The sequence below is a fragment of the Oncorhynchus mykiss genome, chromosome 8, assembly GCF_013265735.2.
Source record: "Oncorhynchus mykiss isolate Arlee chromosome 8, USDA_OmykA_1.1, whole genome shotgun sequence".
Lineage (NCBI taxonomy): Eukaryota > Metazoa > Chordata > Actinopteri > Salmoniformes > Salmonidae > Oncorhynchus > Oncorhynchus mykiss.
Genome location: NC_048572.1, coordinates 64,695,312 through 64,721,565, shown reverse-complemented (window position 1 = coordinate 64,721,565; position 26,254 = coordinate 64,695,312). Strand labels below are relative to the sequence as shown.

The 26,254-nt window shown below is 41.0% G+C and overlaps 2 protein-coding genes across 3 annotated transcripts; one reads left to right on the top strand and one right to left on the bottom strand.

Annotated features, from left to right (window-relative positions):
- The first annotated feature begins 1,691 nt into the window (after positions 1–1,691).
- On the top strand, positions 1,692–10,099 carry c8h5orf22 (chromosome 8 C5orf22 homolog). Of its 2 annotated transcripts, XR_005052932.1 has the most exons (10): positions 1,692–2,046; positions 2,623–2,768; positions 3,022–3,171; positions 3,282–3,780; positions 3,966–4,028; positions 4,152–4,273; positions 7,696–7,762; positions 8,061–8,200; positions 8,721–8,947; positions 9,082–10,099. XR_005052932.1 is itself a non-coding variant. In XM_036985975.1 (9 exons), the coding sequence occupies exons 1-9, from the start codon at positions 1,978–1,980 to the stop codon at positions 8,866–8,868; spliced, it is 1,404 nt and encodes a 467-aa protein (XP_036841870.1). In that variant the 5' UTR covers positions 1,692–1,977; the 3' UTR covers positions 8,869–10,099. The 2 variants fall into 2 exon arrangements, 1 of the variants encoding a protein (XP_036841870.1); XM_036985975.1 differs by having other exon boundaries at positions 8,721–10,099.
- A 12,940-nt stretch (positions 10,100–23,039) lies between these two features.
- On the bottom strand, positions 23,040–24,277 carry LOC110530343 (melanocortin receptor 4-like). Its single transcript, XM_021613317.2, has one exon. It carries the CDS (start codon positions 24,275–24,277, stop codon positions 23,276–23,278), a length of 1,002 nt encoding a protein of 333 aa, XP_021468992.1. The 3' UTR covers positions 23,040–23,275.
- Positions 24,278–26,254: the final 1,977 nt, after the last annotated feature.

The following is a 26,254-nucleotide window of genomic DNA, read 5'->3' as shown; positions in this document are numbered from 1 at the left end:
CCATCAGACAGGTATGATTTATTTAACAAGGCCCCGCCAAAACCTAAACTAATATTCCAAAATGAGAGTGGTCAATGTGTCCTGAGGAACACAGAGAGATTTCTCTTCCATTCCAAACTGATGAGGCATAGAGCACTGTGGGACGCTTACAGTATAGATGAATAACACTGTATCAAAGTTTCTCTCTACCATCTTCTTGTCTCACCTTCTGGTGGACTTTTCAAACAGTTCCAGACTCAGAGGGTGTGAAAGGCATATAATATGAGGAATAATTCAACAAAAGATTACTCTGCAGCACCTTAAACTTGGGGTAGAGCTTTGAAACTCCCAGACTTGAGGTATCTGATTTGAACTCTGAGCCAGCCACCTCTTTGACAGGCAGTGTGTGAGAGCTGGAGAGATGAGTAACGTGCAGGAGATATACTGCTCAAAGGACAAGAAAATAACACACCTCACCAGTCTTACTCAGTCCTTACAGTCAAGAGTAGGAATAAAATGAGCAGAGTGCCAATTCAAAAACTATACTGTCATGGAAGTTTTTGAATTGGCACTCTCCTCATGTATCTCTGCTCTGCTGAGTTGTCTCCATTTCAAAAAAGGTTCATACAAGTCAATCCATTAGCAGAAAAGGTTGACACAAGTCAATCCAATTGCAAATGTGCTAAAGGTTTCTGCTGGCTATCAGCAACAGAGTTGGAGAGATTTGAAGTGAGATTTGAAACCCTTCCTAAGGTATTTAGCCTACAGGGGTACCATGCAGGCATAAAATCTGTATTGTTTTTTTATGTAAGTAATTGATACCGGAGCACCAAGTCTAGGTCCAAGAGGCTTCTAAACAGCTTCTGCCCCCAAGCCATAAGACTCCTGAACATCTAATGAAATGGCTACCCAGACTATTTGCTTTGCCCCCCCCCCCCCCCCCCCCCCCCTTCTACGCTGCTGCTACCCTGTTGTTATCTATGCATAGTCACTTTAATAACTCTACCTACATGTACATATTACCTCACTTACATCGACACCGGTGCCCCCGCATATTGACTCTCTACCGGTACCCCCTGTATATAGCCTCGCAATTGATAATTTACTGCTTCTCGTTAAATATTTGTTACTTCTCGTTAAATATTTGTTACTTTTATCTCTTACTTTTTTTGGGGTGTTTTCTTAAAACTGCATTGTTGGTTAGGGGCTTGTAAGTAAGCATTTCACTGTAAGGTTGTATTTGGCGCATTTGACAAATACTATTTGATTTGAAATAAGGCGATATTTATCAGAGCAGAGAGCACAACCCATTTGTGGGAATAGGCTTGCAGTGACATTTTTGTAGTAGACTTAACTACTGTAGGCAATATGCAGCCAAATCAATCATTCTGAGGCAGATGATACAAGATACATGTTGGCATCAAAGCAAGCAGGAAAACGGCTCCATCAGAGCGGGCAGGGCTGCTGTCTCTCTGATCTCTAACCATGATGTAGATAAAGTTGTTTTGAGGATCAATGTAGAGAAAAGATCCAAACCTTACGAGTACAAAATCTAAAGTTGAAGACATCAGCTGAAAGTTGACCCTCACTTTTTGTACTGGCCAATAGAGGGCAGAATTGTACCAAATATATTTCAATCTTTCTGATAGTAGACTACCAGTACTGTAGGCTGACTCGTAGGCTCCTACAACCGTTTTTCATGAGTTACAAATCGAGACTAAAATATAAAAACGACAATTTTAATGCATGACATATGCTCCAGCTATTCGACCGTGTTTCCAGTCGGTGTAAAAGAGACGGTGGACACTATCACACCAATCACAAGCTGGCTTTCAAATACCAGCCAATAGAAAGTCAGACATAGGAGAGAGAGGCGGTCGTGTTTGGGTTTTGTTTTCAGACAGGTGTCGCATGCAAACCTAAGTCTTCCTAGCTAATATTTCAGAGATTATTTGAAATTTACCTAGTTCACAAGTATAAACAACATCGGACTGAAAAATGAATTGTCCGCCATCGAAAAGGGTTTATGCCGATTTGCCCATATGGATCGTAGAAGATCACTGTGATGTAAGAACATTTAGCTAGCAGTAGCTATATTTAGTTAGCTAGAGTTAGCTACATTTTTGTAATATCTAACGTTATCTTGCTAGCTAGTTGCACACTGAAAAAACACAATGTATTCCCCATTTGAATGTCTCTACAATGGCGATCTACAGTACATCACTGTGCGATGCTACCTCGCTTTCTGAAAATAGCAAATTCTTTAGCTGGCTAAGAGATCACATTACATTTGCTTAGCTAGCTGGCAAGCTAACGTTAGCTAGCTACTTTACTAAGGATTCATGCATGCTTACTCTATAATTGTAACCAGATCAGGTCTCCTTTCTGGTTTTGAACAACCAGGTTTTTGTTCCAGCCCAGCACCAACACATCAAATGCAATACTTTGTTATACAGACTGGAGATCTTGATTTTTGTTGATTACTTGAAAGGTAACGTTAGTTTAGTGCTGGAATAAAAGCCTGCACACCCAGTCCAGGACCCTGGGCTAGATATAGATAGGTACCACTGACACCCCCCCACATTGTTTTAATGAATTTTGAGAATGTATCTATCTTTTATCTGCTTGAATTGTGTCCCTAAGGTGGTAAGTCCTATATATCGGGCTATAGCATCAAGGCACTTGCCGCTGAAGAACATCAAGATGGTCCATCTGGATTCCCACCCAGACCTCCTCATACCTGTCAATATGCCTGCAGATACTGTGTTTGACAAGGACTCCTTGCTCAGGTGTGATTACTGATGAACAGGGAGACTGGCCTGTACTGTACCGGTAAACATACTGTATGGACACGGACATGCCATCATCCCACATTTTATATATCCTTGAAATCTTTGTTTGCTAAGTTACCTCGTCAGGTAGCCTACAGCACAGACTAACATTCATTCAATTTCACTAAATTAATAGGGCATGACATGACCAGTATTAGCAAATACATTACATGCATTCACTCGCTGATCATGTATTGTTATTTTTTTGCAGTGAGCTGAGCATTGAGAACTGGATCATGCCCATGGTATATGCTGGGCATGTGTCTCACGTGGCATGGCTCCATCCCTACTGGGCACAGCAGATCAAGGAAGGCGAGCACTCCTTTTCTGTGGGGAAAGACTCCTCCACAACCACCATCAGGTAATTAATTGTTAGCCAATCACTTCCTGATTTTCTGGATTTCTTACACAGGGAGGTATGGTTTGACCCAAATACGTTTCTTATTTGTACTTTGTTTGATTTTGTTTCAGAGTTACAAGTAAGGACGATTACTTTTTAAGTGACGGCCTGTATGTTCCTCAGGATCAGCTGGAGAATCCTAAACCTCTGGGACTGAGTGTTGTCTTAGTGAACCCTGTGGCGTGTTGCCAGAGGGAAGACATGGGAAGGGACATTGAGAAGAGCTCTGCCAAAAGACCCAGGATAGAGAACAAGGGAGCTGGGGATTTGAATGATGCTCAACCCTCTGCTTCAGCTTCCAAGTCTGAAAGCAGCTCTAGTAGCTGTGATGACAGTGTTCAGCCACCAGGTGGCAGTATAACCCCAGGGAGCAGCAGCAATGGCAACAACAGAGAAGAGGAAAAGGAACCACTCAAAAAGCCTTGTTTGAAGACTGACAAGGATGTGGGTTCAATGACCTACGCTGTGAACAGCCTTCTCTCCGTTATCAAACAAACTGATCCATACATACTTGACATCGACCTTGATTTTTTCTCTTGTAAGAATCCTTTCAAGGAGATGTATACACAGGTAAAGGCAATTATTGGTTACCAGAGGCTGAACCTTCTCAAGAAAACATATACTGCTGAGATGTTGCAGATATCTTACTTAGAATCAGCAGAAGTGTTGTAAGATGTTTAGACATGTTGGTTTTTCCTTGGCATTCATCTCATGATTTGACGCCATCAGTTTTACTCCCCCTCTGTATACCATAGGATGAGTACAATATTCTACAGGAGCTATACAGCTTCAGGAAACCTAGAGAAGACCCAGATGAGGTGAGAGAAAATACTGTCTGTTCTGAAGGTGTTATGTGTGTCGGAAGGTGTCTCTGTATCAGAAGCATGTGGTGTTTCTCCCCTGCTGTACACTACAACTGTGTCATGTTGTGTTGTTTTCAGGAGGAGTTGACAGAGTGTGTGGAGAGACGTATCCGGCAGCTGGAGGATCTGGAGGCAGCATTTGCAGACCTGGTGGAGGATGATAGTGAGGAGACAGTCAAGCGCTGGGCTGCCAACCCTGGGTAGGGTAAATCCCCTCTACCTTCCTTATGGTATCTGGGCTGGCGTTGCTGAGTAAATCTCCTGTACCTGCCAGGCAGTAATTTCTCCATCAGCCCAACTAGCCCTAATCCTCAGAACCCTTCTATCCTTAGAATCCTTCACTCAGCACTGGCCAGCTTAAAATTGGTACTGGAGAAAGATTAGATGAGATTGAGATCTACTTATGATTATTTCCCCACATATAGTCCCTTGAGAAAGTATTCACACCCCTTGACTTTTCCCACATTTTGTTGTGATACAGCCTGAATTTAAAATAAATTCAATTTAGATTTTGTCACTGGTCTACATACAATACCCCATAATGTCAAAGTTGAATTGTGTTTTTAGATTATTATTTTTTTACACATTAATTAAAAATGAAAAGCTGAAATGTCTTGAGTCAATAAGTATTCAACCCCTAGAAAAAAAGAGGAAGGGAAGCGCTGCTAAGGTACACAATAGTAGATTTTTGGTAGACTGAAGGTGTTCTTTGGTAAAAGCGGTTGGTCAATTGGTCATCAAAAAGAAAGGAGGACCAAGGCACTCTTCATATAATTAATTGAAATGCCTTAATTTGTATGGTATGTTCAATGGAAACAAAGTTTACAAACTCAGACGCGTTTTGGCTCCTTGGCCTTCGTCATGGAGTACAAAGAAAGGATTTTGAACAGCTTTTTCCAATCAGCCCTGATTTGAAGAGGGAATGGATCAGCATCAGAACGCCTAGAAAGGTAGTTCTAACCTTAAATATGACTGGGCAAAGTGCCAAGAATAGGAGAGCCATCTATTCCATAGTACACTAGAACACAGCCAACATGGACAACAACATAACTGAGGGCAATGGAGCAAAATGTCCACTAGATGACAGCAAATGGACCTATCACGACCCTACAGGAAGGGTGAGAAATCCATATCTTCATTTAAACCATGGTACTTAGTGGCCTGTAGCTTATAAATCCATATCTTCATTTAAACCAGGGTACTCAATGGCCTGTAGCTTGTAAATCCATATCTTAATTTAAACCTGGGTACTTAGTGGCCTGTAGCTTGTAAATCCATATCTTCATTTAAACCAGGGTACTTAGTGGCCTGTAGTTTGTAAATCCATATCTTCATTTAAACCAGGGTACTTAGTGGCCTGTAGCTTGTAAATCCATATCTTCATTTAAACCAGGGTAATTAGTGGCCTGTAGCTTGTAAATCCATATCTTAATTTACACCAGGGTACTCAATGGCCTGTAGCTTGTAAATCCATATCTTCATTTAAACCAGGGTACTTAGTGGCCTGTAGCTTGTAAATCCATATCTTCATTTACACCAGGGTACTTAGTGGCCTGTAGTTTGTAAATCCATATCTTCATTTAAACCAGGGTACTTAGTGGCCTGTAGGCTGTAAATCCCAAAACTTTATTTTTGGTTTAGCTGTGTAAGACGGTCCCCTTTTCTAATTGAGGCCGGAACATGATCATGATGATTTCTCACCTTTCCTGTAGGGTTGTGATTAGGGAAGCACAATATATCGGTGAACATATCGGAATCAGCCAATATTAGCTAAAAATGCCAACATCGGTATCGGCCCGATGTCTAGTTTAACGCCAGCGGGCAAAACCGATGTCAAAGCTGATGACGCCACGTAAAATGTTGCATTACACGTGCAACACAGCATTCCTAACCTAGCCCACAATGTCTGCTGTGTGGATCAAGCAGTCAACAAATCGAGCAGTCATTTGAACGAGTAAGAACATTTCAGCGAGACAACTCAAAGGCAAAATCCATTAACACCAAGATAATGGAATTCATTGCCCTTGACAATCAACTGTTTTCTGTCATGGGTGATGTTGACTTTCGCCGACTGGTCGACCACCGGTACACATGTTGCACTACCGGAGTTCCACAGTAATAGCGTCACTGCTATTAGCTTTACGGCATAATATGGAGCGCCGTTTGGGTCTTTACGTGTCAAAAACGAATTTGACGCATTAAATAAGCTTGTAATTTGGCACGTCAAATAACAGTTCTAGTATAGAATGTTGTGTGTGTGATGAATTTGCACATGCAAGCCAAGCGCCACCACTACTATCAGTAGCACTGTCAAAGCTGTACAAAAAAAGTCTGCAAACACCGGACACGAACGATGTGCTTACAATACTGCTTTAGTTATATGTCATTATTTGTTCGACCACAACTTCTGGGGTAGCTAGCTAGTTTTATCTTACTTAGCTAGCACCAATACAACCAGCCTGAAAACAATGACCAGTAGAAACTGCAGTCATTTTCATTATTCTTAACAATGATTTAGGAATCCTTGTGAGTAAGTATTGTTGTCTTCCTATTGAAATTGAACTTCAATTCATGAAAATAAATGGCTAGCCAGCTACTTAACCCTGTTGCCCAAAGCTCATTTTATAAGCAGCCAGCTAGCTTCATCTGGCTAATGAGGCTCGACCGGACCGGGTTTTGTGTTGTGAAGCTAGTCACAATAAGGATTAGGCACAATAGTGGAATTTGCGGTTTGCCTTCAAAATGAAAATGATGCAGCAGGTTACAATTAGTGTAATTTTGCCATATTTAGACTAGATCATGTTAAACAAGGTTGGAATGTGAAGCAATGAAATGGGGTATCAGTCTACTCTGTGACACCCACAGAACACAACTGTGGAGGCCAAATATACACTGGAGTTGCTTACCAAGAAGACATTGAATGTTCCTGAGTGGCCTAGTTACTGTTTTGACTTAAATTGTCTTGAACATCTATGGGAAGTCTTGGAAATGGCTGTCTAGCCATGATCAGCAACCAACTTGACAGAGCTTGAATATATTTTTTTTAAGAATAATGTGCAAATAATGTACAATCCAGGTGTGCAAAGCTCTTAGAGACTTGCCCAGAAAGACTCACACCTGTAATCCCTGCCAAAGGTGATTCTAACGTATTGACTCAGGAGTGTGAATACTTATGGAAGTGATATATTTCTGTACTTCATTTTCAATAAATTGGCAAACATTTCAACAAAACACTTTGTCCTTATAGGGTATTGTGTGTAAATGGGTGAGCAAAACAATTAATTGGATACATTTTTTAAATTCAGGCTGGAACACAACAAAATGTGGTATGAATACTTTCTGAAGGCTCTGTAGATCTAGGCCTACTCTATATCTGCAGTGTCTTTCCCATGAACAACTGATATAATACCTTTTATCCAAGTTGTCCTCTGGGGTTGATCACCTCTTTGCTGTCTGCCTCTCACACAGTCTGAATTAGATTAGGCTGACATTAGGATATCATTTTAGATAGAGAGATACTGTACAGGCGTGGTACTGTAGGGCTCTGCCTGGAGGTGATGATCATGGTGGAAAATATCGGAAACTTATATTGAAGGTTGTTTTTTTTCTCTCCTGTTTTTAGGATGACCTCTTTGGTAAAACTGGTGGGAAGCCTGCGGAGTCGAAACGAGGCCCCTGACTACGAAATGGTAAACAGCTTTTTTCACCGACAGAGTCATAACCATTAGTGTGTTTTTTTTTCTACATTTCTAATTTCAGGGAAGGAAAATAAGATGAGGAAGAACATAATGTAGCACTAATTAACAGTTCGATTAGATCATTTAATATAGCCTGTCCCCTTAACAGCTAAAAGGGTTTTCTTTTTGCTCACTGCCTCTTTCCAACCTTTTACTCTGAAAGGCACCATGATGATAAAAAGCTGGCTTTCATTATGTGGTTGCCTGACATTCTCTCCCTTCCTATGCGATGGTTATGATGATGATGAAGGTGCACCAGGCGGGGCTGACCTGTGACTACTCGGAGCTGCCCCACCACATCAGTAGTGAGGAGGAGGTTGAGAGACTGGTCCTGGCAGTGGAGCTCGTCCTGGAGGCCCTGCCGAAGCCCACCCTTGTCACTGTCTCCAGGTACGTCAGCGCCACTCACCCTCCTTGGAAAACAGCCATTTGACTTATTCAAAGAAAATGGGATTTGTAGCTTGCTGAAGGACATTGGACGTGTAGCAAACAGCTTATTTTTGACAGCCATCAATTTATTTGCAAGATGGAAAGTTCATGAAGTACTGACTCATTCAGTTAGTGTTTGTTAGCAAAGGCGGATGTCAAAGATGTGAAAACATAGTCTTGACGCATATAGACACATTTGTTCTGCTACAAAGAAATTTGATCTAATCTTCAAATAATGCAGATCTTACGTCAATTGACACAAACACCTTAGTCATTGTATTCGCAGCAAAGTTGTTGTTTTTCATGCAAAGCACAGTCCATTTAACTAAGTATAATGACGCATCACCTTTGCCTGGATGACATTGTTTTTGAATGACTGAATTACAAGATTCTGTTCATTCGTGTTATGCAAACTGTCCAAATTTCCCAATGTGTTATTGGACAATTTGACAGCTGATTGATTCAGTGTTTTGTTTGGCAGATCCAGTCTGGATGAGTACTGCCCAACTGAACAGGTAAACTCCATCCAGAGTAGGATACTAGCCGTCCTGGAGTCTTTATATGGCTCATTGGATGTCCATAAGGAGTACGAGACGAAACCAGAGGACAACCTGCCCAAGGCATCATGATACAAATCATCCTCATTTGTGATGCATCCATCAAATGACTGACTTTCACTCAGAAATCATGCACTGGTGTCAGTGTGAGGATTCAGCCTGAAGATACACACATTACTGACTTTCACTCAGAAATCATCCACTGGTGTCAGTGTGAGGATTCAGCCTGAAGATACACACATGACTGACTTTCACTCAGAAATCATCCACTGTTGTCAGTGTGAGGATTCAGCCTGAAGATACACACATGACTGACTTTCACTCAGAAATCATCCACTGGTGTCAGTGTGAGGATTCAGCCTGAAGATACACACATGACTGACTTTCACTCAGAAATCATCCACTGGTGTCAGTGTGAGGATTCAGCCTGAAGATACACACATGACTGACTTTCACTCAGAAATCATCCACTGGTGTCAGTGTGAGGATTCAGCCTGAAGATACACAGATGTACTAGTTCATTTGAAAGGCTTTAAGTTTAAAGTATGAATTAATGGTTGAAAATCAAGATAGCATGTCTACCTGCTCCTGTTATTTTAGTTTTTCCTCAGGTAGGCAGGTGTATCAAACATATCTATATATCCCATGACCATTGTTACTGATACTGTACAATTTAATGAGGACAGTTTTTATCATTTGTGTTCCATTACTTGTTTGATACTTTCTTGCCCAGTCCAGACAATTTCATATGCAGGCATAATTCACTAAGTGAAAATTTGACTATGGAGCCATTTTACACTAAATGCAGTGATTGCACTGGCAAATTGTTCAACTGTATCTGTCGGAATTTTTCATTTAAATTAATATTAATTTTATTTTTATTTCCCTTTGCTCATTTCGCAAATCTTTTCCATAGATGCATCCCTTCAATACAATCTGAGGAAGTGCTGAGGACTCTTTTTTTTAAAATATTTGTTTTATTAGTTTTTTTCTACTTCAAAGCAGCAAATGAGTATGATTAGATCCTATCCTACCCCACCCACTTCGGTTTGTTTGCTCCCATTGCCAGTTGCTTAGCAACTCTATTCAGTACTGTCACATTTTCATCTCACTGTTTGTACAAATGTATAAATAGATTATTCTCTCGGTCAAGACTATTACATATTATTACAAAACTTTAATGTCTTGGCTGTCAATGCAGAGTACAATTTGTCCCAACTACAACACTGTCATTTTGAGTGTACAAGAATACCTATTCATGGTTGTACATGAATATATGAAACTTAATTTAATGTTATTCTCATTTAATTCTTACAGATGCTCTCCATAATATTGTTCTAATTTTGAACGTCTTCCAAGGAAAGATAAAAGATACCCATCAGATACCCATCAGATACCCATCAGAGGAGGCTATATTTGTTGTAATGTAATCTATTACATTTTCCATGGTTATAATAGACTCAATGGGATTGTTTTGTTTCCTGTTTTAATAGTGCCTGTGTTACTTTGAACAGAGCTGGTGCATTTAAATGTTTAAAAAATCACCCATGACAAATTGTCCAATTATAATATTCATAGCTTTGCGTATGATATCTTCATGCATCCTGAGGATTGGAAACAGCCTTTCATATAGCCTGGGGTAATTCACAACAGAAACACACACCGACTCAATTAAAAGGACATTAATGCACCTCAAACATAATCATATGATTTTATTTTGGGGATTGCAGCCCACCATTTAAAAAATAATTTATACCACAGCATGATGTAGCCTATTGAAACATCAAGAACATTCTGTGTGTGCACAATCTCTGCTATTTGATGATCCAATGGCTGCTTTTACGCAGGCAGCCCTATTGACACAACTTAGTCCTAATACAGTACCATTCAAATGTTTGGACACACCTACTCATTCAAGGGTTTTTCTTTATTTTTACTATTTTCTACATTGTAGAATAATAATGAAGACAACTATGAAATAACACATGGAATCATGTAGTAACCAAAAAAGTTAAACAAGTCAAAATATATTTGAGATTCTTTAAAGTAGCCACACTTTGCCTTGATGACAGCTTTGCACACACTTGGCATTCTCTCAACCAGCTTCACCTGGAATGCTTTTTCCTCAGACTTGAAGGAGTTCCCACATATGCTGAGCGCTTGTTGGCTGCTTTTCCTTCACTCTGCGGTCCAACTTGTGGTCTCCTTGGTCAAATAGCGTACTGTCCTGTTGAAAAACAAATATTAGTCCCACTAAGCGCAAACCAGATGGGATGGCATATCGCTGCAGAATACTGTCGTAGCCATGCTGGTTAAGTGTGCCTAGAATTCTCAATAAATCACAGACCGTGTCACCAGCAAAGCACCATCACACCTCCTTCCCCGTGCTTCACGGTGGGAACCACACATGCAGTGATCATCCATTCACCTACTCTGCGTCTCACAAAGACACAGCGGTTGGAACCAAAAATCTCAAATTTGGACTCATCAGACCAAACGACAGATTTCCACCGGTCTAATGTCCATTGCTTGTGTTTCTTGGTCCAAGCAAGTCTCATATTCTGATATATATCCTTTAGCAGTGGTTTCTTTGCAGAAATTTGACCATGAAGTCCTGATTCACACAGTCTCTTCTGAACATTTGATGTTGAGATGTGTCTGTTACTTGAACTCTGTGAAGCATTTATTTGGGCTGCAATTTCTGAGGCTGGTAACTCTAATGACCTTATCCTCTGCAGCAGAGGTAACTCTGGGTCTTCCATTCCTGTGGCGGTCCTCATGAGAGACAGTTTCATCATACCGCAGTTTTTCAACTGCACTTGAAGAAACTTTCAAAGTTCTTGACATTTTCTGGATTAACTGACCTTGATGTCTTAAAGTAATGATGGACTGTAATTTCTCTTTGCTTATTTGAGTGGTTCTTGCCATAATATGGACTTGGTCTTTTACCAAATAGGGCCACCTTCTGTATACCACCCCTACCTTGTCACACACAAATGATTGGCTCAAATGCATTAAGAAGGAAAGAAATTCCACAAATGTACTTTTAACAAGGCACACCTGTTAATTGAAATGCATTCCAGGTGACTACCTCATGAAACTGGTTGAGAGAATGCCAAGAGTGTGCAAAGCTGTCATCAAGGCAGAGGGTGGCTACTTTGAAGGATCTCAAGTATAAAATATATTTTGATTTGTTTAACACTTTTTTGGTTACTACATGATTCCATATGTGTTATTATCATAGTTTTGATGTCTTCACTATTATTCTACAATGTTGAAAATAGCAGAAATAAAGAAAAATCCTTGAATGAGTAGGTGTGTCCAAACTTTTGACTGGTACTGTATATGTATGTATATATATACACTGCTCAAAAAAATAAAGGGAACACTAAAATAACACATCCTAGATCTTATTAAATCTTTTTTTCTTTACATAGTTGAATGTGCTGACAACAAAATCACACAAAAATTATCAATGGAAATCAAATTTATCAACCCATGGAGGTCTGGATTTGGAGACACACTCAAAATTAAAGTGGAAAACCACACTACAGGCTGATCCAACTTTGATGTAATGTCCTTAAAACAAGTCAAAATGAGGCCCAGTAGTGTGTGTGGCCTCCACGTGCCTGTATGACCTCCCTACAACGCCTGGGCATGCTTCTGATGAGGTGGCGGATGGTCTCCTGAGGGAGCACCTCCCAGACCTGGACTAAAGCATCCGCCAACTCCTGGACAGTCTGTGGTGCAACGTGGTGTTGGTGGATGGAGCGAGACATGATGTCCCAGATGTGCTCAATTGGATTCAGGTCTGGGGAACGGGCGGGCCAGTCCATAGCATCAATGCCTTCCTCTTGCAGGAACTGCTGACACACTCCAGCCACATGAGGTCTAGCATTGTCTTGCATTAGGAGGCACCCAGGGCCAACCGCACCAGCATTGGTTCTCACAAGGAGTCTGAGGATCTCATCTCGGTACCTAATGGCAGTCAGGCTACCTCTGGCGAGCACATCGAGGTCTGTGCGGCCCCCCAAAGAAATGCCACCCCACACCATGACTGACCCACCGCCAAACCGGTCATGCTGGAGGATGTTGCAGGCAGCAGAACGTTCTCCACGGCGTCTCCAGACTGTCATGTCTGTCACATGTGGTCAGTGTGAACCTGCTTTCATCTGTGAAGAGTACAGGGCGCCAGTGGCGAATTTGCCAATCTTGGTGTTCTCTGGCAAATGCCAGACTTCCTGCACGGTGTTGGGCTGTAAGCACAACCCCCACCTGTGGACGTCCGCCCTCATACCACCCTCATGGAGTCTGTTTCTGACCGTTTGAGCAGACACATGCACATTTGCAGCCTGCTGGAGGTCATTTTGCAGGGCTCTGGCAGTGCTCCTCCTGCTACTCCTTGCACAAAGGTGGAGGTAGCGGTCCTGCTGCTGGGTTGTTGCCCTCCTACGGCCTCCTCCACGTCTCCTGATGTACTGGCCTTTCTCCTGGTAGCGCCTCCATGCTCTGGACACTATGCTGACAGACACAGCAAACCTTCTTGCCACAGCTCGCATTGATGTGCCATCCTGGATGAGCTGCACTACCTGAGCCACTTGTGTGGGTTGTAGACTCCGTCTCATGCTACCACTAGAGTGAAAGCACCGCCAGCATTCAAAAGTGACCAAAACATCAGCCAGGAAGCATAGGAACTGAGAAGTGGTCTGTGGTCACCACCTGCAGAACCACTCCTTTATTAGGGGTGTCTTGCTAATTGCCTGTAATTTCCACCTGTTGTCTATTCCATTTGCACAACAGCATGTGAAATGTATTGTCAATCAGTGTTGCTTCCTAAGTGGACAGTTTGATTTCACAGAAGTGTGATTGACTTGGAGTTACATTGTGTTGTTTAAGTGCTCCCTTTATTTTTTTGAGCAGTGTATATGACTGCACACAAAATAATATCATAAATATATATATATATATATTTATATATTTATGATATTATTTTGTGTGCAGTCATATTCAAGACCATTTCAACAGCTTAAGCCATTGCAATGAACCTACACAGTGAGTGAACCACATTCTTATTCTCCACCATGTCAACTCTGATACTTCCTTCACACTGATTGTGTGCCCAGTGGGTCATTGTCCATCACAGACATAACCTTGATGCCTCCCTCCACAGGACTCAGACCAGTGTTCTGTATCCTGTATGCAGACCGCTATCCCATTGTAAAGGATGGTGTTGGACCGAGCATTGAGATGGGCCTGCGTGCTTAGCCTACTGATGCCCCAAACCAAGGCGGTTGGATCTTGACACCTTCCATCTGACTGGCATGTCTTGGCTGCCATGGATGGGATCAGGAAGGCTTCACCATCCAAATCAATTAGGTTGACCAACCTATTGAATACGCTCCAGTGATGCCTGCAAAGAAGTGTACTGTCTGGAGAGTGGAGTCAGTGGAACATGAAAAGTAGTTATGTGCAAGAAAGGGATCTCAAATGGGTTGTGAGACCCAAGATGTGCTAGAAATGTTTAATGTGTGAATTGTTATAACATCCTTTGCAAACAGAGTAAACAATACTTTTCTGTGTTAGAACAGCTAATACGAGTTGCATCCCCATCAGAACAGGTCTGTGAGAACCTTCAGAGATGAGTCAGCGATCTCCAAATATGAAAGTTATGTAACCTTTTTTTAATGCACCTGAAGGCTGTTGGGTGTTGTGGTTGACTTTAAAGAGCATAATTGTTTTGTGCCTTTAAATAAAATTCTGACTGACACCCACTTCCTTTTTTCCCTCATGTATGTTGTGCAGTCTGTCAGCTGTTGCTAAATAATGTAAAGGAAACTGAGGATGTATCACACTACTGCACTAATAGGAGCCTCCCCACTGGACACATACGTCAATTCAATGTCTATTCCACGTTGGTTCAACATAATTGTATTGTGTGTGCCCAGTGGGTCATTTTTTTTAATCTATGAGGGGAGATGTCTTCATAAATTAATAAAAGATTGAAAAATAATTTACTTAAATAGGCTAATGGATTGATTAAAAAACCTAGGCCTACATGTTTTGTTAATAAGAGATGGCCAACAAGGCCCATTAAAACATGGCTCTTCATGAAGCTAAATGATCCTTAGTATGACCTTCTTAAACCAATTCCATATAGCTTAGTAGATCACCCCCTCCCCTGGCTTAGACAGAGCTTAGACTGTAGAGGGTTAAAGCATGGCTCATTATGTCTTTCCAGTGCTTAACTCCACATCATCAATAGACACTGTAGCTTTCAGCTCCTGCTCTGAAGGGAATTATGTCAAAAGGCACCTGTTCATTTATCCTGGCTGATACCTAGAACAGAGCTGCCTGGCTCCCTAACAGTTTTCAGTGGTGTGTTATTGTCAATACGAGGAACCAACTAAATAACCAACATCAAAAGCAACAGATCAGCAGAACATGTATCTCTTGCTGTAACATTCCCAGTACAGCTAACTGACTGAAATTACAGGAGCCTACTAGACCAATGCTTTGCAGTTTCAATATTTAAACCATTCCATCAAGTGAAATGACCCTTATAACATTGGAATAGATTTGGAATTGTTTTAGTTTCCCTGTGCTGGATGATGGATTGGGTAAGAGTATCAAAAGACATCTGGGACATTGGTAACCACGCTATGGTACTAGCAAGCAAGATACAACCTGGGAACAAGTAGAAATCTTGGTTAGATTTCATTTGCAACCTGGACAGGTTTAATCCTCAAAACACATTGCTTTATCGTCCTCAATTCGTTCCACATTAAAATAGGCAAAACATGGCGATAGGGGAGAGTGGGGTAAGTTGACCCTCATGAAGAATTACTATTTTAATAATACTCTTCACTACAACACAAAACTTGTTTTACTACTTGATTTCTATTGAGATGTGTAGTAAACCAGTAGTGATTTAAGTATTAACTGAAGTAGTAATGAGTGATAAATTGCGAGGATTCACTGCTGAACACTACAATGCTCTGCCTTCAGAAGTTTGACTTTTCCCACATTTTGTTGTGTTACAGCCTGAATTTAAAATAGATTCAATTAAGATTTGTCACTGGACTACACACAATACCCAATAATGTCAAAGTGGAATTGTGTTTTTAACGAAAGGAAGGAAAACGCACAGGGAATTCACCATGAGGTCAATGGGGACTTTTAAACCGTAACAGAGTTTAGTGTCTGTGATAGGAGAAAACTGAGGATGGATCAACAACATTGTAGTTACTCCAGCTAATCACAGGCAAAATCCTAGAGGAAAACCTGGTTCAGTCTGCTTTCCACCAGACACTGGGAGATTAATTAACCTTTTAGCAGGACAATAACCTAAAACACAGGGCAAAATCTACACATGTTTACCGAGTAAACTTGTGAATGTTCCTGAGTGGCCGAGTTACAGTGTTGACTTAAATCTACTTGAAAATCTAAGGCAAGACTTGAACATTTTTGTTTAGCAAATTTTTTGAATAATAAATGTTGCACAATCCAGGTGTGGAAAGCACTTAGAGACCCATAAAGACTCAAGAGCTGTAATCGCTGCCAAATGTGACTTTAACATGTATTGACTCAGGGGGGTGAATACTTACAGTGGGGCAAAAAAGTATTTAGTCAGCCACCAATTGTGCAAGTTCTCCCACTTAAAAAGATGAGAGGCCTGTAATTTTCATCATAGGTACACTTCAACTATGACAGACAAAATGAGAAAAAAAATCCAGAAAATCACATTGTAGGATTTTTTATGAATTTATTTGCAATTGATGGTGGAAAATAAGTATTTGGTCAATAACAAAAGATGATCTCAATACTTTGTTATAAACCCTTTGTTGGCAATGACAGAGGTCAAACGTTTTCTGTAAGTCTTCACAAGGTTTTCACACACTGTTGCTGGTATTTTGGCCCATTCCTCCATGCAGATCTCCTCTAGAGCAGTGATGTTTTGGGGCTGTTGCTGGGCAACACGGACTTTCAACTCCCTCCAAAGATTTTCTATGGGGTTGAGATCTAGAGACTGGCTAGGCCACTCCAGGACCTTGAAATGCTTCTTACGAAGCCACTCCTTCATTGCCCGGGCGGTGTGTTTGGGATCATTGTCATGCTGAAAGACCCAGCCATGTTTCATCTTCAATGCCCTTGCTGATGGAATGAGGTTTTCACTCAAAATCTCACGATACATGGCCCCATTCATTCTTTCCTTTACACGGATCAGTCGTCCTGGTCCCTTTGCAGAAAAACAGCCCCAAAGCATGATGTTTCCACCCCCATGCTTCACAGTAGGTATGATGTTCTTTGGATGTAACTCAGCATTCTTTGTCCTCCAAACACGACGAGTTGAGTTTTTACCAAAGAGTTATATTTTGGTTTTGTCTGACCATATGACATTCTCCCAATCTTCTTCTGGATCATCCAAATGCTCTCTAGCAAACTTCAGACGGGCCTGGACATGTACTGGCTTAAGCAGGGGGACACGTCTGGCACTGCAGGATTTGAGTCCCTGGCGGCTTAGTGTGTTACTGATAGTAGGCTTTGTTACTTTGGTCCCAGCTCTCTGCAGGTCATTCACTAGGTCCCCCCGTGTGGTTCTGGGATTTTTGCTCACCGTTCTTGTGATCATTTTGACCCAACGGGGTGAGATCTTGCGTGGAGCCCCAGCTCAAGGGAGATTATCAGTGGTCTTGTATGTCTTCCATTTCCTAATAATTGCTCCCACAGTTGATTTCTTCAAACCAAGCTGCTTACCTATTGCGGATTCAGTCTTCCCAGCCTGGTGCAGGTCTACAATTTTGATTCTGGTGTCCTTTGACAGCTCTTTGGTCTTGGCCATAGTGGAGTTTGGAGTGTGACTGTTTGAGGTTGTGGACAGGTGTCTTTTATACTGATAACAAGTTCAAACAGGTGCCATTAATACAGGTAACGAGTGGAGGACAGAGGAGCCTCTTAAAGAAGAAGTTACAGGTCTGTGAGAGCCAGAAATCTTGCTTGTTTGTAGGTGACCAAATACTTATTTTCCACCATAATTTGCAAATAAATTCATAAAAAATCCTACAATGTGATTTTTATCTCATTTTGTCTGTCATAGTTGAAGTGTACCTATGATGAAAATTACAGGCCTCTTTCATCTTTTTAAGTGGGAGAACTTGCACAATTGGTGGCTGACTAAATACTTTTTTGCCCCACTGTATTTAAACAAGATGTATTCTTGTTTTTTTTGTTATATGTTTTTTATCCACTTTGACAGAGTCTTTTGTGTAGATTGTTGACAAAAAATGACAACTAATGCCATTTTAATCCCACTTTGTAAAACAACAAAATGTCACGGGGTGTGAATATTTTCTGAAGGCACTGTACCTATTTCCCATTAACATCTTAAATTCTCCCTTAATGACTACTGTGTAACTGAGCATCTGCTACTTAAAACCTACACAATTCCTACACATTCACTATTGAATTACTATGTAATGCCTACCCATTTCAGCTGTATGTCTACTCAATCCCTATTGAATTAATATTGCCATTTGTGTATGTAGTGTTGTGTCACTATTGATCCCGACAGAATTGCTCCAGATCCTTTTTCATTTCCCCCTTTCAGCCCCTTGAATTACTGTTGACATCTTTTTCACTAGCAGCGGTGGGAAAAGTACTCAAACGTCATACTGTAGTAAAAGTAAAGATACCTTAATAGAAAATGACTCAAGTAAAAGTCACCCAGTAAAATACTACTTGAGTAAAAGTATTTCCTTATATTATGCAAACCAGACAGCACAATCTTGATTTTTTTATTTTATTTACGGATAGCCAGGGGCACACTACAACACAAATTTACAAACAGAACATGTGTGTTTAGTGTGTCCACCAGATCAGAGGCAGAAGGGATGAAAAGGGGTGTTCTCTTGATAAGTGCATGAATTTGACCATTTTCCTGTCAAAATGTAACTACTACTTTTGGGTGTCAGGGAAAATGTATGGAGTAAAAAGTACATTATTTTCTTTAGGAATGTAGTGAAGTAAAAGTTGTCAAAAATATAAATAGTAAAGTAAAGTCCAGATACCCCAAAAAACTACTTAAGTACTACTTTAAAGTATTTTTACTTAAATACTTTACACCACTGGTTACTAGACTAGTGCACATGCTATTTCCTCAAGTTATTAGCTGTAGTTATATAATCATACAATAAATAAGCTTATACATCATTTTTTAATTTAAATTAATTACATATTTACACTTTTGTTAATCCCTTTGAGGCCTCGTCTTCATTCAGATTCTCTTTTGCGTTGCAGCCACATTTCTCCACCACTTAACCTTTTAGAAAATAAAAACAAGCAAAAGAGAACCAATTATAAGCCATTATTCATCATCTGCTAATAAAGGTCACATAAGACAACACAGAAAAACATTTGATAAACAATGTTAATCTTACAAACAATGGCCTCCAGTCTTCTTACAGTATGTCGAGGGTCTCCTTGGCAACAGGTCAAAAGAGGTAAGTAGAATGGGTAAGTAGAACAAAATGAACATACTGTACATTTGCATACAAACACACATACGAATTAGCTAGCATGACGAAACACAGGCTACATTGCTACAGTCTATTTCAATGGGGCTAACAAACAAGGCCTTTTTGGCTAGCAATCTTTTTCATCTGGTAAAAAGTTATATAAATTACATTAAAGTATTTATAAAACATAAAGGAAAATTAAACTTACAGGTGATGCCGGCATAAGGGCTACGAAAGACAGGATGATGAGGGATGGAAGTTGATTACATTCAGGATGGTCAAAAACAGTAGATAGCTAACAACAACCAAACTACTTCCTGTTTTCTCTCCTGCGGCAGCAAAAAACTTGTGTAGAAAAGCTGTCATTTTTTTACTACTTATTTACTACTGACATCAAGTAGTAAAAATCTCTACCTGATTACTACTAGAAACACTACTACTGTTTTCCTACTGAACACTACTTGTGTATCTTGAGTAGTGCATAAACTACACAATCCCTACAAGTCTTTACATTGTCACTACTGTAACTCATGCAAGCAGTAAAATTGTATTTAAAAAACAGATACAAAACACACCTTATGGAACAGCAGGGACTGTGAAACAACACAAACATTGGCACAAACACACGATAACATACACACTATACACACACATATGTTGTGTTGTAGATACAGTGCCTTGCGAAAGTATTCGGCCCCCTTGAACTTTGCGACCTTTTGCCACATTTCAGGCTTCAAACAAAGATATAAGACTGTATTTTTTTGTGAAGAATCAACAACAAGTGGGACACAATCATGAAGTGGAACAACATTTATTGGATATTTCAAACTTTTTTATCAAATCAAAAACTGAAAAATTGGGCGTGCAAAATTATTCAGCCCCCTTAAGTTAATACTTTGTAGCGCCACCTTTTGCTGCGATTACAGCTGTAAGTCGCTTGGGGTATGTCTCTATCAGTTTTGCACGTCGAGAGACTGACATTTTTTCCTATTCCTCCTTGCAAAACAGCTCGAGCTCAGTGAGGTTGGATGGAGAGCATTTGTGAACAGCAGTTTTCAGTTCTTTGCACAGATTCTCGATTGGATTCAGGTCTGGACTTTGACTTCTAACACCTGGATATGTTTATTTTTGAACCATTCCATTGTAGATTTTGCTTTATGTTTTGGATCATTGTCTTGTTGGAAGACAAACCTCCGTCTCAGTCTCAGGTCTTTTGCAGACTCCATCAGGTTTTCTTCCAGAATGGTCCTGTATTTGGCTCCATCCATCTTCCCATCAATTTTAACCATCTTCCCTGTCCCTGCTGAAGAAAAGCAGGCCCAAACCATGATGCTGCCACCACCATGTTTGACAGTGGGGATGGTGTGTTCAGCTGTGTTGCTTTATGCCAAACATAACGTTTTTCATTGTTGCCAAAAAGTTCAATTTTGGTTTCATCTGACCAGAGCACCTTCTTCCACATGTTTGGTGTGTCTCCCAGGTGGCTTGTGGCAAACTTTAAACGACACTTTTTATGGATATCTTTAAGAAATGGCTTTCTTCTTGCCACTCTTCCATAAAGGCCAGATTTGTGCAATATACGACTGATTGTTGTCCTATGGACAGAGTCTCCCACCTCAGCTGTAGATCTCTGCAGTTCATCCAGAGTGATCATGGGCCTCTTGGCTGCATCTCTGATCAGTCTTCTCCTTGTATGAGCTGAAAGTTTAGAGGGACGGCCAGGTCTTGGTAGATTTGCAGTGGTCTGATACTCCTTCCATTTCAATATTATCGCTTGCACAGTGCTCCTTGGGATGTTTAAAGCTTGGGAAATCTTTTTGTATCCAAATCCGGCTTTAAACTTCTTCACAACAGTATCTCGGACCTGCCTGGTGTGTTCCTTGTTCTTCATGATGCTCTCTGCGCTTTTAACGGACCTCTGAGACTATCACAGTGCAGGTGCATTTATACGGAGACTTGATTACACACAGGTGGATTGTATTTATCATCATTAGTCATTTAGGTCAACATTGGATCATTCAGAGATCCGAACTGAACTTCTGGAGAGAGTTTGCTGCACTGAAAGTAAAGGGGCTGAATAATTTTGCACGCCCAATTTTTCAGTTTTTGATTTGTTAAAAAAGTTTGAAATATCCAATAAATGTCGTTCCACTTCATGATTGTGTCCCACTTGTTGTTGATTCTTCACAAAAAAATACAGTTTTATATCTTTATGTTTGAAGCCTGAAATGTGGCAAAAGGTCGCAAAGTTCAAGGGGGGCGAATACTTTCGCAAGGCACTGTATGTGGTAGTAGAGTAGGGGGGTACACACTTATGTTGTGAAATCTGCTGTGAATGTATTGTAATGTTTTTAGAAATGTATAACTGCCTTCATTTTGCTGGACCCCACAAAGAGTAGCTGTTGTCTTGGCAGTAGCTAAAGGGGATCCATAATAAATTCAAATACTGCACAAATAGGTTTTGTGTAGTAATTCAGTAATACTTTTTCATGAGGGGGGGTAAATTGAGCCACCCTTGGATTCTAGGAAACCATACACAAAATTTATAATTTGACCAAATATTTAGGAAGAGATCATCATTTTATGAAGTCTGAAGGAAGAAACCACATGGAAATAGTGGTAAGCAAGTTAGGTCTAAAAAAAAACAGATTTTCACCAAGTCAACTGAATGTATTGTGTTAGAGGTTTCATGATGCTTGTTTCTAAAACATTTTCATTCTATACATCAGTTGGGATCTCTATAAGCTTCAATATGAGGTCCATCCTTGTAACTGTGCGGGCTGATATAGCGCTAGGAATATGGGACCAAATACTAAACCTTTGACTACTTTAATACTCATAAGTGAATTTGTCCCAATACTTTTGGTCCCCTAAAATGGGGAGACTATGTACAAAACGTGCAGTAGTTTCTAAACAGTTCACCCAATGTCGATGTAAAGACCCTCAAATTAAAGCTAACAGTCTACACTTTAACCTCAAAGTCAATGTATCATTTAAAATCCAATGTGCTGGAGTACAGATCCAAAACAACAAAAAAGGTGACACTGTCCCAATACTTTGAGCTCACTGTATCTGGAAACGCATTATCCTAAATAACATGCAAAGACTACTCCTTTAAAAGCACTGTGAAGCATTGTACTTGCACATTTCAAGGAAACAATATTTCATAGCAATATCGCTTTCTGTCTTTCTAAATATTATCAGGGTGTTAGGGAGCAAACAGCATCTAACAATTCCCAAACCTCTCCATGTACTGATAGCCATGCCATTTGTTGACAATTTGTTTGATCGTGAGATAAATCTATATACATGTACAGGAAACTGCCAAAATAATGGAAACACTTGAATAAATGAGGGTCCTGGCGACTCTTATGATGTGGGGTGCATTTTCCTGGCATGGTTTAGGTCCACTCAACCCAAGGTAAACGCCAATAAATAGTGATTACCTTCAACCTGTGGTGAATCCTTTCTATCCTGATAGGAGTGGATGACAATGCCCCCATCCACAGGGCACAAGTGGTTACTGAATGATTTGATGAGTATGAAAACGATACGCCATGGCCGTCTCAATCAAAAGATCTGAACCCAATTGAACACTTATGGGAGATTCTGGAGCGCCGCCAAATTACCAAATTATGGAATTTCTCATGGAAGAATGGTGTCACATCCATCCATTAGAGTTCCAGACACTTGTAGAATCTATGCCAAGGCGCATTGAAACTGGTGGCTCATGGTGGATCAATGACCTAGTAAGACACTTTATGTTGGTGTTTCCATTATTTTGGCAGTTACCTGTAGTTACCTTAGGCATGTTAAACAATTTTGCAATTCTTATTTGGATCATGAGGCAAGACAAAAATATGTCCTTATTTACAAATAATATAATTATGTTTCTTTTAAACTGTTCACATTCTCCCTAAACAGTTCACATGCAGTATCTCCATAAGAGTCACTATCTGCTGGGCATTTCACACAGAGAAACACACAGAGGCGAGACCATACCAACAGCAGAAGATCTCCTTGAAGGTTTTCCTCATCTCCTGGCTCCTGAAGGCGTAGATCAGCGGGTCAATGACAGAGTTACACATGATGAGGATGAGGTACATGTTAAAGTGGGTCATGAAGCACACACAGTAGGGGTTCCTAGGGCAGGAGATCATGAGGATGAGGTGGAGGAAGAAAGGAGCCCAGCACACTATGAACACCCCCAAGAGAATGGTGAGGGTGATGGCCCCCTTCATGTTGGCTGCCTGCCAGATGGGACCGTTTCCCGGCAGAACGGCGATCCTCTTCATGTGCAGACGTGCCAGCATGAACATGTGGACGTACAGCGAGGCCATGAGCACCAGCATGCTGAAGAACATGATGATGAGGCAGATGAGGACGGTAGTGCTCTCCGAGTAGACGATGAAGAGGACGCCCGACACGGTGCAGAAGGTCCAGATGCTGGTGATGATGGCGGCGGCCCGGCGCGTGGTCATGATGTTGTGGTAGCGCAGCGCGTAGAAGATGGTCACGTAACGGTCCACGGCGATGGCCAGCAGGCTCCAGATAGACGCCAGCAGGGAACTACAGATCATGGAGTCAAACACGTTGTCCATGCTCTTGATCACGCCGCCACCAATCCCCAGATTTCCGTCGGTGATCATTGCCATAACGATGGTCTCGGTGGCATTGGAGACGCTGACCAGCATGTCGGCCATGGCCAGGGAACAGATGAAGAAGTACATGGGAGAGTGCAGATTCTTGTTCTTAATGATGGCGGCGATGACCAGGATGTTCTCCAGCAGGCTGACGATGCCCAGCGTGAGGAAGACCTCGGTGGAGATTAGCAGCTGCTCGTAACACCCAGACGAACCATGGTGTCTCTCCGCTCCGGCTTGGTGCTGTTGATGGCTTAGAGGCGGAGCTCCAGAGCTGTGGTTCCATAGGTGAAATGATCCATGGTGATGCTGGTGCGTGGCATTCATTGTTTTTGTAGGAACTCTTCAGTCAGTACTCTTCAGTTTACTTCTTTCTTCATTATTCCCTTAATCCGTCTAGAGGGTTTCTGTGCCTAATGAGGAGCTGCTTACTTCAAGCTCCAGCTTTGAATGCCATGCAGACACTGGGCAGTGAAGTAAAGTCTGAAACACTGGGAGGAAGTTCGATACGTGACCACAGGCGCCCGTCTGACTACTTCTGGCACTGACTCTACAGGCAGGAAAGCCTTATCATCCCCTGGTCTCACACTGCCATCTATTTACCACAGCTTCAGCCAGAGAGGTCTCTGAGAAAGAGAGCGCGGAGAGAGCAGGGAAAGAGAGAGAGTGAGAGGGGAGAGAAGGAGATTGGGAGAGAAACAGAGAGAGGCAGAAATTGTGAAAAATAGATGGAGAGAGGTTGACTGAGGGTGTGTGTCTGTGAGTGAGTCCCGAGAATTTGAGTCACTAACTGAAAGAAAAGGTATTAAAGCACAGATAGCCAGCCAGGGCTTCACTTAACAGAATCATTCTCACCCCTCAGCACTCTCATCCCTGACTCCTCCCCGTCTCTCAGCCAATGGGGTGTGCTTACAAGGGTGGGAATCACATCTGGAGTGTGTTCTTGGTCTGAGAGAGATATGAATAGCCCTGCTGCACCTCACTTCAGCACATACAGATTGTCCTTGTAGCATGTGCCAATTTAATTAATCTAATTGATGGTTTTATTAATGTCAGAAATGTGAGTCTTGATCGAGGTCTTTTGAAAAGCATTCAACAGGGATGATTTACGTAAGTGTATCAATAACATTTAGGAACTGTATCCTATCTACCACTATGTTTCAAGCAATCAGATCTACTGGACATGCTCTGTAGCCTTGTCATTCACCCCCAGCTGCTGAGTACATTGCAACCTCCCCATTTTTCCTAAAATGAATCACACCTGCGTCGTCCAACGAAAAGAGTTCCTTTTGCATCCCTTTGATATTTTAAGTAGAAATTGTGCACCAATTTAATATTTTAAAACTCTGCTGTATTAAATGATGTGCCCTTTAATATAGACCACATGGAGAGAAGGCTTGCTGAAGTGTCAAGTGTCACTTCTATGAAGATTCCAATCCACTTAATCCAAACATTTCACCATCATTGTAAAGCACTAGTTATTTTGTTGCTTTGACCAAGCCATTTCTGAAGACTGTTACTTATTTAATGTGATAAGTACTGTATGTCCCTCATTTCAATGTGAACACTGTTACGTGAACTGAACTCTCACTTTAATCTGGTGAAGCGATTCCTTTTTAAATATTTCAATAGAAACATTGACCATTTAATCATAGTGTAAAAGTAGATGTGCTGGTTCTACTCTTTTTGGCCATTTTCTGGTGTTTTGTGGTGGAAAACTGAGCTGGTCAAGCACAACACATCAATCCTGTTACCCATAGATAGACGGGCTAGAAATGTTTTAGCAATTCCATTTTTTTGTTTTTGCATTCAATTGCCACTCCCTGTTGCACACAACAAGCTTCTATTCCCCCTGTCATGAGAGGATTTATGATTAAATCGTCAACCCTGTTACTTCATTTGGCACTTACTAGAGGCATGTTTTTATTTAACCTTGAGATGGGAAGACGTGTTTTTTTTATGTTCATAATGAAGAACATGTGCTCTTTATGACAGAATGTTAAAATGAGGTATTTCATCCTCAAGTGGATAGTCTTTTTTTACACTTCTCAAAAAGCACCGAATTGGTGGAACTGTCGAAACCTCCCAGGGCTTTAGGCTAGCTTCCTGGCCTATTGATCACACCTCTAGGTGTTTGAAAAACACACATGCATGCACACACAAATACATACACCAGCTTAGGACAGGACATAATCGACATCACCCCATTCCCTGGGCTGAAAAGAAGCAGATGTTTTTGTTCAGGTTAGCAGTTTGTTCTCACGTCTTATATCAGTCTGTATCAATAAGAGATATTGTTGGAAG

What these genes read in the sequence shown, in the direction of transcription:
- c8h5orf22 (XM_036985975.1), top strand. Translation starts at nt 1,978, where the DNA reads ATGAATTGTCCGCCATCGAAAAGGGTTTATGCCGATTTGCCCATATGG. An exon ending in GACAAGGACTCCTTGCTCAG is followed by an intron (nt 2,769 to 3,021) that starts GTGTGATTACTG and finishes ATTTTTTTGCAG; the next exon opens with TGAGCTGAGCATTGAGAACT. An exon ending in CGCTGGGCTGCCAACCCTGG is followed by an intron (nt 4,274 to 7,695) that starts GTAGGGTAAATC and finishes TCCTGTTTTTAG; the next exon opens with GATGACCTCTTTGGTAAAAC.
- LOC110530343 (XM_021613317.2), bottom strand. Translation starts at nt 24,277, where the DNA reads ATGAATGCCACGCACCAGCATCACCATGGATCATTTCACCTATGGAAC.